Source organism: Salmo salar, chromosome 10, assembly GCF_965601325.2.
Source record: "Salmo salar chromosome 10, fSalSal1, whole genome shotgun sequence".
Lineage (NCBI taxonomy): Eukaryota > Metazoa > Chordata > Actinopteri > Salmoniformes > Salmonidae > Salmo > Salmo salar.
Window position 1 is genome coordinate 40,865,049 of NC_138300.1, and position 16,920 is coordinate 40,881,968.

The 16,920-nt window shown below is 44.4% G+C and overlaps 1 protein-coding gene across 2 annotated transcripts in view; it reads right to left on the bottom strand.

Annotated features, from left to right (window-relative positions):
* The window catches only part of LOC106560368 (solute carrier family 22 member 23), a 36,336-nt gene extending 27,906 nt beyond the window's left edge, over positions 1 to 8,430 (bottom strand). The window contains exons 1-3 of one of the 2 annotated variants that reach the window (XM_014123227.3): positions 7,924 to 8,430; positions 4,589 to 4,692; positions 3,791 to 3,945 (exon numbers count right to left, since the gene is read on the bottom strand). In XM_014123227.3, coding sequence (XP_013978702.1) covers positions 3,791 to 3,945; positions 4,589 to 4,692; positions 7,924 to 7,926 — 262 coding nt within the window. In that variant the 5' untranslated portion in view covers positions 7,927 to 8,430. Of the gene's footprint in view, positions 1 to 3,790; positions 3,946 to 4,588; positions 4,693 to 7,261 lie in introns of both variants that reach the window. The other variant, XM_014123226.3, reaches the window with a different exon arrangement.
* Between the last annotated feature and the right edge of the window lie 8,490 nt (positions 8,431 to 16,920).

Sequence of the window (16,920 nt, forward strand, 5' to 3'; positions counted from 1 at the left end):
TGCCAAACAGCTGTAGATAAAGGACAAGCTAGAATATACTGATGTCCCCATCAAGGGGGAGGGGAACAGTGGTTAGGGGGTTGGGTGTCAGTATGGCAATCAGGCATAGCTTTAGATAAAGGACAAAGCAAAACAGGACACTGTCAGGTCCCCTACCAAAGACTGTAAAGTGATTCACACTAATCATCTTATTCATGCAGTGTATCTAATCGAACTAGACATCAGAGACCATTGAGGTTTAACATTGCTGTGAATATAATAAGACACCTGGGAGCCAGAAATCTTTCTGATTGAGAGGGGGTCAAATACTTATTTCCCTCATTAAAATGCAAATCATTTTATAACATTTTTGACATGCGTTTTTCTGGATTTTTGTTGTTGTTATTCTGTCTCTCACTGTTCAAATAAACCTACCATTACAAGTATAGACTGATCATTTCTTTGTAAGTGGGCAAACGTACAAAATCAGCAGGGGATCAAATACTTTTTTCTCCCACTGTACCTGGAGGTGACAGCATTCCCTCCCCCATATGCCCCCCAAGTTACAACTACGACAACATAACCAACAAAAACAGGTTACAACTCCTGCAGCTCTGTCGCACGCTGGGTATGTACATAGTCAATGGTAGGCTTCGAGGGGACTCCTATGGTAGGTACACCTATAGCTCATCTCTTGGCAGTAGTACTGTAGACTACTTTATCACTGACTTCAACACAGTCTCTCAGAGCGTTCACAGTCAACCCACTGACACCCCTATCAAATCACAGCAAAATCACAGTCTACTTGAACAGAGCAATACTCAATCATGAGGCATCAAACCAAAGGAACTGAATAATATTAATGGATTTCACCTTTGAGTTGTCTCGCAAAAATGTTCTTACTCTTTCAAATAACTGCTCGACTTGAACTTGTTAAGTTGTTGGAAGTGTGCGCTTAGTATTTTTCGGCTTTTGTTCTGTGTAGCACTGTATTTTTCGTGGTGTCATTACGTCCTCTATCTACGTTATATAGGTATGCACGTCAGCTTTGACATCGGTTTTGAACACCGGCTTTAAACTAGACATCGGGCCGATGTTGGCATTTTTAGCTAATATCGGCCAATTCCGATATGCTTACCGATATATTGTGCGTCCCTAGTTATCTATCCAAAACGGAGATGTATGGGTAAACTACCTTTCCAATCATTTTGGTCCTATAACAAAGAACAAACAGCCAAAAAATATACATGATCAAATACAAATCTTAGAATCAACTATTAAAGACTACCAGAACCCACTGGATTCTCCAATGTAAATTGAATGAACTACAGGACAAAATACAAACCCTCCAACCCAAAAAGGCCTGTGGTGTTGATGGTATCCTCAATGAAATTATAAAATAGACAGACCACAAATTCCAATTAGCTATAATTAAACTCTTTAACATTATCCTCAGCTCTGGCATCTTCCCCAATATTTGGAACCAATGACTGATCACCTCAATACACAAAAGTGGAGACAAATTTGACCCCAATAACTACCGTGGGATATGCGTCAACAGCAACCTTGAGAAAATCCTCTGCATTATCATTAACAGCAGACTAATTAATTTCCTCAGTGAAAACAATGTACTGAGCAAATGTCAAATTGGCTTTTAACCAAATTACCGTATGACAGACCACGTATTCACCCTGCACACCCTAATTGACAAACAACCAAACCAAAAGTCTTCTCATGCTTTGTTGATTTCAAAAAAGCTTTTGACTCAATTTGGCATGAGGGTCTGCTATACAAATTGATGGAAAGTGGTGTTGGGGGAAAAACATACAACATCATGAAATCCATGTACACAAACAACAAGTGTGCGGATAAAATTGGCAAAAAACACAAACATTTCTTTCCACAGGCCCGTTGGGTGAGACAGGGATGCAGCTTAAGCCCCACCCTCTTCAACATTATATATCAACGAATTAGCAAGGGCACTAGAACAGCCTGCAGCACCCAGCCTCACCCTACTAGAATCTGAAGTCAAATGCCTACTGTTTGTTGATGATCTGGTGCTTCTGTCACCAACCAAGGAGGGCCAACAGCAGCACCTAGATCTTCTGTCAGACCTGGGCCCTGACAGGAAATCTCAATAAGACAAAAATAATGGTGTTCCAAAAAAGGTCCAATCGCCAGGACCACAAATACAAATTCCATCCAGACACCGTTGCCCTAGAGCACACAAAAAACTATACATACCTCGGCCTAAACATCAGCGCCACAGGTAACTTCCACAAGCTGTGAACGAGCTGAGAGACAAGGCAAGAAGGGCTTCTATGCCATCAAAAAGAACATCAAATTCGACATACCAATTAGGAACTGGCTAAAAATACTTTAATCAGTTATAGAACCCATTGCCCTTTATGGTTGTGAGGTCTGGGGTCCGCTCACCAATCAAGAATTCACAAAATGGGACAAACACCAAATGGAGAGACTGCATAAGAATTCTACAAAAATATCCTCAGTGTACAACGTAAAACACCAAATAATGCATGCAGAGCAGAACTAGGCTGATACCACCTAATGATCAAAATCCAAAAAAGAGCCATTTAACTTCTACAACCACCTAAAAGGAAGCGATTCCCAAACCTTCCATAACAAAGCCATCACCTACAGAGAGATGAACCTGGAGAAGAGTCCCCTAAGCAAGCTGGTCCTGGGGCTCTGTTCACAAACACAAACAGACCCCACAGAGCCCCAGGACAGAAACAGAATTAGACCCAACCAAATTATGAGAAAACTAAAACAGAATTACTTATAAAGAATTAACAAAAAAACTGAGCAAACTAGAATGCTATTTGGCCCTAAACAGAGAGTACACAGTGGCAGAATACTTGACCACTGTGACTGACCCAAACTTAAGGAAAGCTTTGACTATGTACAGACTCAGTGAGCATAGCCTTGCTATTGAGAAAGGCCGCCGTAGGCAGACCTGGCTCTCAAGAGAAGACAGGCTATGTGCACACTGCCCACAAAATGAGGTGGAAACTGAGCTGCACTTCCTAACTTCCTGACAAATGTATGACCATATTAGAGACACATATTTCCCTCAGATTACACAGATCCACAAAGAATTCGAAAACAAATCCAATTTTAATAAACTCCCATATCTACTGGGTGAAATACCAGTGTGCCATCACAGCAGCAAGATTTGTGACCTGTTGCCACAAGAAAAGGGCAACCAGTGAAGAACAAACACCATTGTAAATACAACCCACATTCATGTTTTTTTCCCCCTATTTTGTACTTTAACTATTTGTACATCATTACAACACTGTATATATAGACATAATATGACATTTGAAATGTCTTTATTATTTTTGAACTTCTGTGAGTGTAATGTTTACTGTTCATTTTTATTGCTTATTGTTTATTTCACTTTTGTTTATTACCTACTTCACTTGCTTTGGCAATGTTAACATATTTTTCTCATGCTAATAAAGCCCTTAAATTGAAATTGAATTGAGCAGCATGGGGTGAGACTGGTGACAACGTGACAGACAGGAGGAGACACATCATCATCCAAGGACGACTAGCAACACACCAGAGAAGGTTTGATGAGTGGAGAGAGAGTTGAAGGAATAGTGGGAAAAAGCTGAGTGAGAGAGAAGTGAGGTACTACCTTCGAGGTGGAGTGATGTGGGGGAAGAGGAAAAGTAAGTTTGTGGAGTAGAGCCCTACGTTCTAGAAAGACCATGCAGTGTGCTTTCTGGGCAGTCTTTGACAGACAACAAAAGTAGATACCAGGAAGTGGAGGTGTACTTACTCAGTATGTAGAGGGAGAGAGTGAGGCCAGCCAGACAGAAGCCCTCAAAGAAACGTAATGTGCTGAACATGGTCACGTTGAAGGAGAACGCTACACTCAAACCAAACACCAACATGAACAGCACCGAGACTATCAGGACCGGGTGACGACCGAACCTGAGAGAGAGCGAGAGAGAGAGAGAAAAAAAAGAGTGGGGTGGAGAAACAGAAATGGGGGAGAGACAGAGAAAGAGGGGGAGAGAAAGAGAAGGGGGAAGAGAGAGAAAGAAAAGAGTGGGGTGGAGGGAGGGAGAAATGGAGAGATGGAGAGAGAATGGGAGAGAAAGAGATAATGGGAGAGAAAGAAAATTAGAAATGGAAAGAGAAATTAGTCCAATGGTCAGTTTCCCTCTACAACCTGATCCTGGGTTAGAGGTCAGCAGATCATTGGGTCAGAGTAGTCTCTGTTGCTATAGCTACAGCTCATCCCACAAACAACTCAACAGGGAGATCTGTGGGTGTTTTTCATAAGACACTGTCTATTCTCGGATGCCTGGGGGAGTGGGGATGCAGACACAGACATGAGAACACATGGAGCAGATGGCTAAGTGCATCACTACTACCTTGCTGAGACCTAGAAGTACTGTCGCCCCAGATCCAGAAACGCCTTGGCTTTTTATGGGTCAGTGGTATTGACACTATTTCTGGAGTATGTTTTGTTACGTTGGGGAGAGTTGTGAGTTACCGCCCCGGTTGGAGGGAATTTCCACTGTCACACACAAAGACACAAAATGGAGAAGGAGAATGCTGGATCGCGTACCAGTCGGCCAGGATGCCCATCACCAGGTAGCCGAAGATGGATCCCACCAAGAGAGAGAACTTGGCGATGTGAACCTTCCAGGCCGAATCACACACCAGGTTCCACTGCAGAGAGAGAAGTGGGAAATGTATGTATTAAATAAACTCAGCATGAAAAGAAACATCCTCTAACTGTCAACTGCATTTATTTTCAGCAAACTTAACATGTGTAAATATTTGTATGAACAGAACAAGATTCAACAACTGAGACATAAACTGAACAAGTTCCACAGACATGTGACTAACAGAAATTGAATAATGTGTCCCTGAACAAAGGGGGAGGGTCAAAATCAAAAGTCAGTCTCTGGTGTGGCCACCAGCTGCATTAAGTACTACAGTGCATCTCCTCCTCATGGACTGCACCAGATTTGCCAGTTCTTGCTGTGAGATGTTACTCCACTCTTCCACTAAAGCACCTACAAGTTCCCGGACATTTCTGGGGGGAATGGCCTTAGCCCTCACCCTCCGATCCAACAGGTCCCAGACATGCTCAATGGGATTGAGATCCGGGCTCTTCGCTGGCCATGGCAGAACACTGACATTCCTGTCTTGCAGGAAATCACGCACAGAACGAGCAGTATGGCTGGTGGCATTGTCATGCTGGAGGGTCATGTCAGGATGAGACTGCATGCAGGAAGGGTACCACATGAGAGAGGAGGATGTCTTCCCTGTAACGCATAGCGTTGAGATTGCCTACAATGACAACAAGCTCTGTCCCTATGATGCTGTGACACACCGCCCCAGACCAAGATGGACCCTCCACCTCCAAATCGATCCCGCTCCAGAGTACAGGCCTCGGTGTAACGCTCATTTCTTCGACGATAAACGCAAATCCGACCATCACCCCTCGTGAAACAAAACCGCGACTCTTCAGTGAAGAGCATTTTGCCAGTCCTGTCTGGTCCAGCGAAGGTGGGTTTGTGCCCATAGGCGACGTTGTTGCTGGTGATGTCTGGTGAGGACCTGCCTTACAACAGGCCTACAAGCCCTCAGTCCAGCCTCTCTCAGCCTATTGCGGACAGTCTGAGCACTGATGGAGGGATTGTGCGTTCCTGGTGTAACTCAGGCAGTTGTTGTTGCCATCCTGTACCTGTCACGCAAGTGTGATGTTCAGATTTACTGATTCTGTTTAGGTATTGTTACACGTGGTCTGCCACTGCGAGAACGATCAGCTGTCCGTCCTGTCTCCCTGTAGCGCTGTCTTAGGCGTCTCACAGTACGGACATTGCAATTTATTGCCCTGGCCACATCTGCAGTCCTCATACCTCCTTGCAGCATGCCTAAGGCACGTTCACACAGATGAGCAGGGACCCTGGGCATCTTTCTTTTGGTGTTTTTCAGAGTCAGTAGAAAGGCCTCTTTAGTGTCCTAAGATTTCATAACTGTGACCTTAATTGCCTGTAAACTGTTAGTGTCTTAACGACCGTTCCACAGGTGCATGTTCATTAATTGTTTATGGTTCATTTAACAAGCATGGGAAACAGTATTTAAACAATTTACAATAAAGATCTGTGAAGCTATTTGGATTTTTACGAATTATCTTTGAAAGACAGGGTCCTGAAAAATGGATGTTACTTTTTTTGCTGAGTTTATAAGTAATAATACACCAAACAACAGGAGAGAAAGAGAATGAGAGGGACATAAATACTGTACATGTTTATCAACAATATGATACAGTATCACACAGCAAACTACATAAGAGAAAGAGTAATCATAGAAGTTGTTAGGGATAAAACTAAAAGATCCTTAAGCACAACTTGGTTGGAGAGAGAGAGTAAGGAAGAGATAGGGAGAGATAGAGAAAGAGGGAAGAGAGAGATGAGTATCGGGTACGATTGATAAGTCTACTGTAATAGGTTTATCAATGGGCTATTTAAACCCAGCATTATCTGAGAAAGCAGATGTCTGGCACTGAACACACACACACACACACACACACACACACACACACACACACACACACACACACACACACACACACACACACACACCACACACACACACACACACACACACACACACACACAATAAAACACTAAGAAAGGATCACACATACTAACAACACACACAGTTAAACTTAATCTCATATAAGAAGGTACCTGTTTGAGATTAAATGTATATTTTGTCAAACCTGCTCAGATGCAGGTCAATGCGTTGGGGGTAAAAAGAGACTGCCTGCTAGACCTACTCTTCTTCTATGATGGATTGTACAATAATCACATCCTCTGCTCTCATCAGTATCACAGAGTGGCCTAATAGGCTACACCACAGTAGGATTCATTCAGTTAGCTGGCATGGATAATTATACTCCAAAGTGTAGTGTGTTTTGATCATGCCAACTGGGGTCAGCTGAGATATGAAAGTGGTTTGAAAATGAGTGAGCACCAGTTACTGTATGCTCTGAGGGCAACCTGTGCTCTGTTTTACAGTAGGCCTATGGCACAGAATGTACAGAATGGAACATTGGCAGAGTGCATGTGCTGTCCATGGTGCTGGGTAGACTAAACTCCACTGAGACCAGCTTGTGCCCCATAGTTGCATAGGATGCACTGTTAGTGATGCTGATCATTGTTCAGCTTTTTCAGATGCCGAAACAGTCAGAGGGGAGGTATGGCATCTGGTGCACACTTGTTACCTTGGTTACCACGTTCTGACTGAGTCCAGTCTGCAGTTCGAGCTTCCACTCCTTACACGCGCATTGCATGCCACCGCTGTCACCGACACCGCCTCTTGTGCCATTGTCTAGGGGGAGGTAAGGCACGGGTGTACCAATGCCACCATTCGTGACGGTCACCGGTAACGTTAAAGATCCCATGGTCCAATTACTCCCGTTGACCAGAGGCTGTACGCACGTGCCGTTCGGTTGGGCCAAAAGGAAATAATCCGAAAACTGGCTAAATCCGATAAATAAAGCCGGTATCCACGTCAGGATCACGAGCTGCTTTTGGTGTTTCCCAAATCCCCCGAGAGACGGTAGAACTGAGCCGTCGACGTGCGGCAGCAGCCTGGGGGCCTGTGTCTGCTCCAGCGACATGAAGCCGTTCTCAATTGGCGGTTGGTCCCGCTCCTGCTGCTGCGCCTCTGCCACCGGTCGCTCTGGTCCCGCTGCCATCTCGACAACAAAGAACTGCCGAACCCCTGGCGCTCTGCTGCCCTGTCCACTCGGCTTTGCGTAAACCCTGTGTTACAAAGGAAACCCAGAGCGCAGGCAGACAAAATGTATCCAACAAAGACTGGGGAAGAATGAGAGTTGAATCGGGGTACTCTGGTAGATTACCGAGTGGCTGCTCGTCTCACCATGGTGCTCCGGTTAGAATAGGCTGACCGAATGACGGTTTCAGGTGGAGCCTGGGGCTCAGGGCGAAGCTGCTGCGAGGACACCGGCAAGGTGTGGGCTCGGAGAGGCAGGCAGGCTCACCATGCTGAAGGTCTTTGTGTTTCTACGGGGTAGCATCCATCCATGTGGGGATAAACTAGACACACAGGCAAAGAGGTGTGGGTGACAGATCGGCACATTTGCTAGCCCCTCCACGCGCTCCACAGGTAACACACCTGCCCAGTCCTTGACCCCTCGCAGGTATAGTGGTGGTCATTGCTGCAGTTTGCAAACAGAACCAACCTTTAGGTCTATCCTACATATCATACGGCTCTCATCCAATATGAGATCACCGTTTGATTTCAATGAATATTCGTCCAGGTCTCTCCGTCCGGATTAACTTGATTTTGAACAAGTCGACCATACACTTCAATCCCGCTTCGTTTCGCTGGTAATCGATGGTGTAGGCTAAACTGTGCGGTGCACGCAGTCTCGGAGAATCAAGCCCCGCCCTTCCCCGTTGTTCGGCGCGCTGTGATTGGTCCGTGTTCACGGGGCGATTGCACCACTGACGCGCAATTGGGCATCGGTGCCGTAGCCTACCGAAACCGCGACAAAGATATCCTTTGTTTACCACCTGCCCCCTTTCCCTCAAAATAATAACACGGGTTTGTGAGAAATACTATACAGTTCATGTTTATCGTCAATTAGGTGAGATTTAGAGATTAACTGGAGATGTGTTGGAGGCTATAAGGATTTGTGTCAATTAAAGCCTCACTCGCACAGGCTACCCCCCCCCCCCCCCCCCCCCCCCATATAGCTGCGTTTATTATGTATGTCAGAATGTCTGACTCATAAATAGATAATAACGTTTGCATTTCTGGAGATGACAATAGCCTGTCACACAGATGGGTTGCAGCTGCAGCCTACTGTCTGTCTCCTCCGCAGGGTGATGTGTGGATAGTCCTTCGCCAGAGGGCGTCAAATGATCAAAAACGGGTTAGAGTTCCTGCATTTCTCAAGGTTTGACAAGAAGTATGGTAATCTGTTGTTTTAGAATTAATCTGATGCATCACTTTCTCTCCTATAATTTGTTCCCTGTGTGAAATGTTATTTGCTCAAATGTCAGGGAGACATGGATGAGTTGAACGTTACACCCAGGCTTGAATTTGGCAAAGTTCTATGGAAATGACTAATGTAGGGCTCCTGGTCACCATAGCTCAGGTGTACCAGGAAGTGATGATTATTAGAGGTCAGACATTAGATGTATTTGAGGAAAACACCACGTTTCTCCACATTATCTGCTTCAAAATCCGACTGCACGGTATCTAGGTCATTTCATGTGAAACAACACACCATTTTATGATTTGATGACATTTCAAGTCATATATTCATATGGCATATTCTATTTCCCCATCCTGCACTGCAGCTCTGTAAAGATGCAGTATTACTGTCGGGAACATGGAGGCAGTAGAACCTCATCAGAACCTTCACTAGTTAGGATACAGCAGTAACAGTAGGCTAGTAGCACAGCTAAGCAGAACCATATGGCTCTCCAGCAAGGTAGTCCTCTCTCTCACATTCTCAATCTCACAATCATTGCATTCGTACATTATTAGAATATACATTTCTTCATAGAATGATGGGGCAAAACTTGACCTGATATTGAAAACTTGTGAATTGCTTCTGAATGCCTCACTATTGCTCAGCTCTGGAAAAAAACTCCATCAGCCAGCTGGTAGTCAGTGACTTTTTGACAGCATGTGTATGTAATGATGTTATGAATAAAAAATAACAGACAGATCTGATTCTTAATTTATTGGTGTCGGCATGACATCGCTATGACATCGAGGTGGTATCCGGAGTGTGATTGGCTCTTTCACAGTGAGATGAGAACATGTGCTCAGCCCTCACTCATTTCTCACCTTCACACAAGCACCTCGCCTCAGCTCGGCCGCTGGCTTACCCAGACATTCCTTCAGGGGGTTAGAGAGAGAGAGAGGGAGGGAGGAGGGGGGGAAGCAGAGGAGGAGAAGTGTGTGTCACATATCACTGTCTCCCAACCACACCCTTGTATACCTTCACTCCTGACGCGCGCGCACACACACACACACACACACACACACACACACACACACACACACACACACACACACACACACACACACACACACACACACACACACATATGTTGGCTTTACTATCCAAGTGGGGACCCATAACTAATAAACCTAAACCTAACTCCTAAGCCTAAAATAGCCTCTTCCTTTTGGGGACCTGCAAATTGTCCCCACTTATCAGAATGTTTCTTGTTTTACTATCCCTGTGAGGACTTTTGAAACCCAAAAGGATTGGTCATTTTACACTTACAATCTACTTTAATTACAGTTATTTATTTGATATGCTTTGTGAATAAAGATACCAACAGACTGATTCATCTCTCTTGTGAAGTTTTAACTTGCCTTTTGCCTTTTAAAACAGGTTTGACAAAACTGTTGAAAAACTATTGTACTATCTCATAAAATACATACACTATATATACAAAAGTATGTGGACACTGCTTCAAATTAGTGGATTCGACTATTTCAGCCACACCCGTTGCTGATAAGTGTATAAAATAGAACACACAGCCATGCAATCTCCATAGACAAACATTGGCAGTAGAATGGCCTTACTGAAGAGCTCAGTGACTTTCAACGTGGCACCGATATAGCATGCCACCTTTCCAACAAGTCAGTTCGTCAAATTTCTTCCCTGCTAGAGCTGCCCCGGTCAACTGTAAGTGCTGTTATTGTGAAGTGGAAACGTCTAGGACAGGGGTAATCAAGTACTATTTCAGAAGGTCTGGTCACACACATTTCCTAGGTGTAACGTCTGCTTCCAACTCACACCCTCAAACACGTAGATCCCCTGAACACTGCTCACTTTCCAGCCCACTTTCCAGCTCACTCTCCAGATCCCAATCACCTGAATTCTAATCACCTGTTCACACACCTGTATGTCATTACCACACACTATTTAGTTCAAGTCTTTGCGCCCCATTACTGTGAGGTATTGTTTGGTTTGTGACAAACAGCTTTCAGAGTGCTATTTGTGCTGTGATTCACGCCTCCTGTGTATGATAGTTTGTGCCTCCCTCACTAACGATGCCTATCCCCTGCCTGTACTTTAGCCTATTGGATTTCCTGATATCTACCTATTGCCTGATCTCCCGGACTACATAACTAGCCTTCTCCCTGCCTGTACTATTGCCCTTCTGCCTGCCCCTGGACCCAGCTACCTGCCTCCTCCTGTGGTCCTTTACAATAAACACCTGCTGTGCCCTGCACTTGAAACCAGCTCTCTGTCTCCCCTCGTGTTCATTACACTAGGTGGCAAAGGTCTGGATGGATAATGTTATTTATCTGCGTAGTAACAAACACCCACCTCGCAACCCATGCAAACCAAGACTGTTCACACCCCTCTTGTAGGCGGAGAGCAAATTTTGCAGTTTTAAAGTTAATTTCCCGCAATTCTACGCAGAATTCCATGTCTTATATGTGTTTATATGATACCAGGGGTTGAAGCCCGAGTAAAATAAATAATAATAATAATTCTTTTTTGGGACCCACGGTCCGTATTGACCCTGTTCTGGGTCTGGGTGCGGTCTGCAGTCCTTCAATTGAGTATGGGGGGTCTAGGAGCAACAACGTGGTAGGCCACACAAGCTCACAGAACGGGACCACAGAGTGCTGAAGCGCGTAAGGTGTAAAACTCATCTGTGCTCAGTTGCAACACTCGCTGCTGAGTTCCAAACTGCCTCTGGAAACAACGTCAGCACAATAACTGTTAGTCGGGAGCTTCATGAAATGGGCAATGCCAAGCGTTGACTGGAGTGGTGTACAGCTCGCTGTCATTGGACTCTGGAGCAGTGGAAATGCGTTCTCTGGAGTGATGAATCACGCTTCACCATCTGGAAGTCCGACAGACAAATCTGGGTTTGGCGGATGCCAGGAGAACTCTACCTTCCCCAATGCATAGTGCCAACTGTAAAGTTTGGTGGAGGAGGAATAATGGTCTGGGGCTGTTTTTCATGGTTCGGGCTAGGCCCCTTAGTTCCAGTGAAGGTATATCTTAACGTTACAGCATAGAGTGACATTCTGTGCTTCCAACTTTGTGGCAACAGTTTGGGGAAGGCCCTTCCCTGTTCCAGCATGACAATGCCCCTGTGCACAAAGCGAGATCCATACAGAAATGGTTTGTCTAGATCGGTGTGGAAGAACTTGACTAGCCTGCACAGAGCCCTGACCTCAACCCCATCGAACACCTTTGAGATGAATTGTAACGCTGTCTGCGAGCCAGGCCAAATCGCCCAACATCAGTACACGACCTCACTATGGCTCTTGTGGCTGAATGGAAGCAAGTCCTCACAGCAATGTTCCAACATCTAGTGCAAAGCCTTCCCAGAAGAGTAGAGGCTGTTATAGCAGCAAAGAGGGGAACAGCTCCATACTTTTGGTCATGTAGTGTGCTTGTAATAAAAAAAAGAAGCTAAATTAGTGGGCGGAGCCACATCGGTTAGTGGGCGGAGCCACATCGGTTCTTACAGCAGGTAAAAGTGATGTCAGTGGCCTAGTTGGGCTCAGATGTCAGGTGACAGATATCTGATCCTGTTTTTCTTCTCCCCCTCTCCCCCTCCATCCACCCCCTTCCCCTGCTCTGTCTCACCCCCTGGGTGAGTATCCATGTCACACGGCTCACACAGGTACTCTATTGTCAGGCATTGCTCTCCCTCCGTCCCTCTCACCGCTTCCCATCACTGTGCCCCTGGTGACCTAACAAAGCGTTGCCTATCCACAGGATCATTTTCTAAATAAAACAAACCCCGCTGAAGGGAATCAGATAATCACAAAATGTCCCCTCAAGTATTGTGATTTGTGTTTATTTGTCATGCCAAGCGTCATTTGACTGAGACAACAAAGATGTGTTTGAGCTGCAAACAGAGAGTGACTGTGTCAGCCTCCCAGGTGTGACAGTGACAATCACCAATTTGGCCTCCTTCCCACACACTCACTATCTGAAAACATTGAAAGACAAGCTTCATCATCACAACCTACACTGGACAAAAATATAAACTCAACAAGTAAAGTGTTGGTCCCATGTTTCATGAGCTGAAATAAAAGATCCCAGAAATGTTCCATACGCACAAAAATCTTATTTCACTCAAATTATGTGCACAAATTTGCTTACATCCCTGTTAGTGAGCATTTCTACTTTGCCAAAAGAATCCATCCACCAGACATGTGTGGCATATCAAGAAGCTGATTAAAAAGCATGATCATTATACAGGTGCACCTTGTGCTGGGGACATTAAAAGGCCACTCTAAAATGTGCAGTTTTGTTACACTACACAATGCCACAGATGTCTCAAGTTTTGAGGGAGCATGCATTTTGCATCCTGACTTCAAGAATGTCCACCAGAGCTGTTGCCAGATAATTTAATGTTATTTTCTCTACCATAAACTGCCTCCAATGTCATTTTAGACAATTTGGCAGTACGTCCAACCGGCCTCACACCCGCAGACCACGTGTATGGCGTCGTGTGGGTGAGTGGTTTTCTGAAGTCAACATTGTGAACAGAGCACCCCATGGTGGCGGGGAGTTTATGGTATAGGCAGGCATAAGCTACGGACAATGAATACAATTGCATTTTGTAATTTGAATGCACAGAAATACCGTGCCGAAATCCTGAGGCCCATTGTGAGGCCCATTTTCTTTTAAGGTATCTGTGACGAACAGATTTATATCTGTATTTCCAGTCATGTGAAATCCATAGATTAGGGCCAAATTAATTAATTTCAATTGACTGTTTTGAACTGTAACTCAGTAAAGTCTTTGAAATTGTTGAGTTTATATTTTTGTTCAGTACATAATGTCCGCTGGGATAAAGAACTACCTCATCATCATCTTACTGTAGACTCAGATTCTTCCATAGAGATCTTAGCTACTTAATCTGAGAGAACAATTGTGTGTAAAGCAGAGGTGTGGACTCGAGTCACATGACTTGGACTCGAGTCAGACTCGAGTCACAAATATGATGACTTGCAACTTGACTTTGACTTTAACACCAATGACTCGTGACTTGACTTGGACTTGAGCCTTATGACTCGACCTGACTTGATACCCTCCCCAAGCCCAAATATTAAAAATGATGCTACTAAAAACAGTCAGCATCGCATCAACTCTTCATTTAACGGATTACAGTTTGAATCTGACAGCAGCCAATGAAATTGTGCCAGCTGAGAAAAAGTTGTGTGTGGCAGTGCAGAGGAACGTCGGGTGAATTCTGATGGAGCCCTTGGAAAGATGATACCCAAAATTATTATTTTCGGATATGAAGACGACGCTGTATCAACAAAAACCGGATTGCAACTTGCAAAACATGCGGGAAGAAAATTACTGACGGAGGCACAACAATTTCTAACTTTGTTCGACATTTGAAGATGCACAAAGAACGGTAAGTCGTGGCTAATATAGCCAACAGCTATATATTTTATTACCTTACTAGTGTATCATGTAGGCTAACGTAACGTTAAATCAATGAGCCTCCACACAGTCAGTCAGTGTGGGAATGTGATCATTGCACCCAAGATTGAGCTACAACTGGCTAGGAAGTTGGTAGTCTAAATCCTGCCTGATGTTACAGCTGTTCCTAAAACCATACGTTAGCCTACTGTAACCACACAGAGAGAGAGAGAGAGAGAGAGAGATAGAGAGAGAGAGAGTGTGTGTGTGTGTGTGTGTGTGTGTGTGTTGTGTGTGTGTGTGTGTGTGTGTGTGTGTGTGTGTGTGTGTGTGTGTGTGTGTGTGTGTGTGTGTGTGTGTGTTAAGATTGAGCGATTGTGTACAGTCGTGGCCAAAAGTTTTCAGTGACACAAATATTAATTTTCACAAAGTCTGCTGCCTCAGTTTGTATGACGCCAATTTGCATGTACTCCAGAATGTTATGAAGAGTGATCAGATGAATTGCAATTAATTGCAAAGTCCCTCTTTGCCATGCAAATGAACTTAATCCCCAAAAAACATTTCCACTGCATTTCAGCCCTGCCACAAAAGGACCTGCTGACATCATGTCAGTGATTCTCTCGTTAACACAGGTGTGAGTGTTGACGAGGACAAGGCTGGAGATCCCTCTGTCATGCTGATTGAGTTTGAATAACAGACTGGAAGCTTCAACAGGAGGGTGGTGCTTGGAATCATTGTTCTTCCTCTGTCAACCATGGTTACCTGCAAGGAAACACGTACTGTCATCATTGCTTTGCACAAGGGCTTCACAGGCAAGGATATTACTGCCAGTAAGACTGCACCTAAATCAACCATTTATCAGATCATCAAGAACTTCAAGGGATCCCAAGAAAGTCCAGCAAGCACCGGGACCATCTCCTAAAGTTGATTCAGCTGCGGGATCGGGGAACCACCAGTACAGAGCTTGCTCAGGAATGGCAGCAGGCAGGTGTGAGTCCATCTGCACACACAGTGAGGCGAAGACTTTTGGAGGATGGCCTGGTGTCAAGAAGGGCAGCAAAGAAGCCACTTCTCTCCAGGAAAAACATCAGGGACAGACTGATAATCTGCAAAAGGTACAGGGATTGGACTGCTAAGGACTGGGGTAAAGTCATTTTCTCTGATGAATCCCCTTTCCGATTGTTTGGGGCATCTGGAAAAAAGCTTGTCTGGTGAAGACAAGGTGAGCGCTACCATCAGTCCTGTGTCAACAGTAAAGCATCCTGAGACCATTCATGTGTGGGGTTGCTTCTCAGGCAAGGGAGTGGGCTCACTCACAAGAATGGTACCAACACATCCTCCGAGAGCAACTTCTCCCAACCATCCAGGAACAGTTTGGTGACGAACAATGCCTTTTCCAGCATGATGGACCACCTTGCCATAAGGCAAAAGTGATAACTAAGTGGCTCGGGGAACAAAACATCGATATTTTGGGACCATGGCCAGGAAACTCCCCAGACCTTAATCCCATTGAGAATTTGTGGTCAATCCTCAAGAGGCGGGTGGACAAAAAAAAGACGAAAAAAAGACGAAACACGAATTCTGACAAACTCCAAGCATTGATTATGCAAGAATGGGCTGCCATCAGTCAGGATGTGGCCCAGAAGTTAATTGACAGCATGCCAGGGAAGATTGCAGAGGTCTTGAAAAAGAAGGGTCAACACCGCAAATATTTACTCTTCGGATCAACGTCATGTAATTGTCAATAAAAGCCTTTGACACTTATGAAATGCTTGTAATTATACTTCAGTATTCCATAGTAACATCTGACAAAAATGTCTAAAGACACTGAAGCAGCAAACTTTGTGTAAATTAATATTTGTGTCATTCTCAAAACCTTTGGCCACAACTGTACAAGCCTACATGGAAATATAACATTTATTTGGAAGGTAATAAATATATAGATATTTTTAAAAGCATTCATGATTTGCGTAAATGTAATATACTATCTATTACTCTTGTTAAAAATATGAAATGGTATAACATTTGGTGAAGAGCACATTATGACTTGTTTAGGACTCGAAACTCAAAGTTTAGGAGTTGAGACTTGACTTGATACTTGATGGGCTTAACTTGAGACTTGACTCAGACTTGCCTGTCTTGTCTTGGGACTTGACTTGGGACTTGAGTGCTAAGACTTAAGACTTACTTATGAATTGTAAAACAATGGCTTGGTCCCACCTCTGGTGTAAAGATCTCTCTTTCTTTCCTTTGTGAGAGAAGGACAAGCTGTGACCCGGTTCAAACACATAAGAGTGAGACCAAAGCTAACCGCTCTATGTTTGGCATGTTACTGATTTCCTGTAAGAGCCTTGAAGCCTGAATACCATTGTATCAGACAGACTGACACACCACTCATTACCCATATTCCTCATCATTATTGACACTCCTGTTATGTCTTTTACTGGCAGAGCAACTTTTCCTGTGTACATACA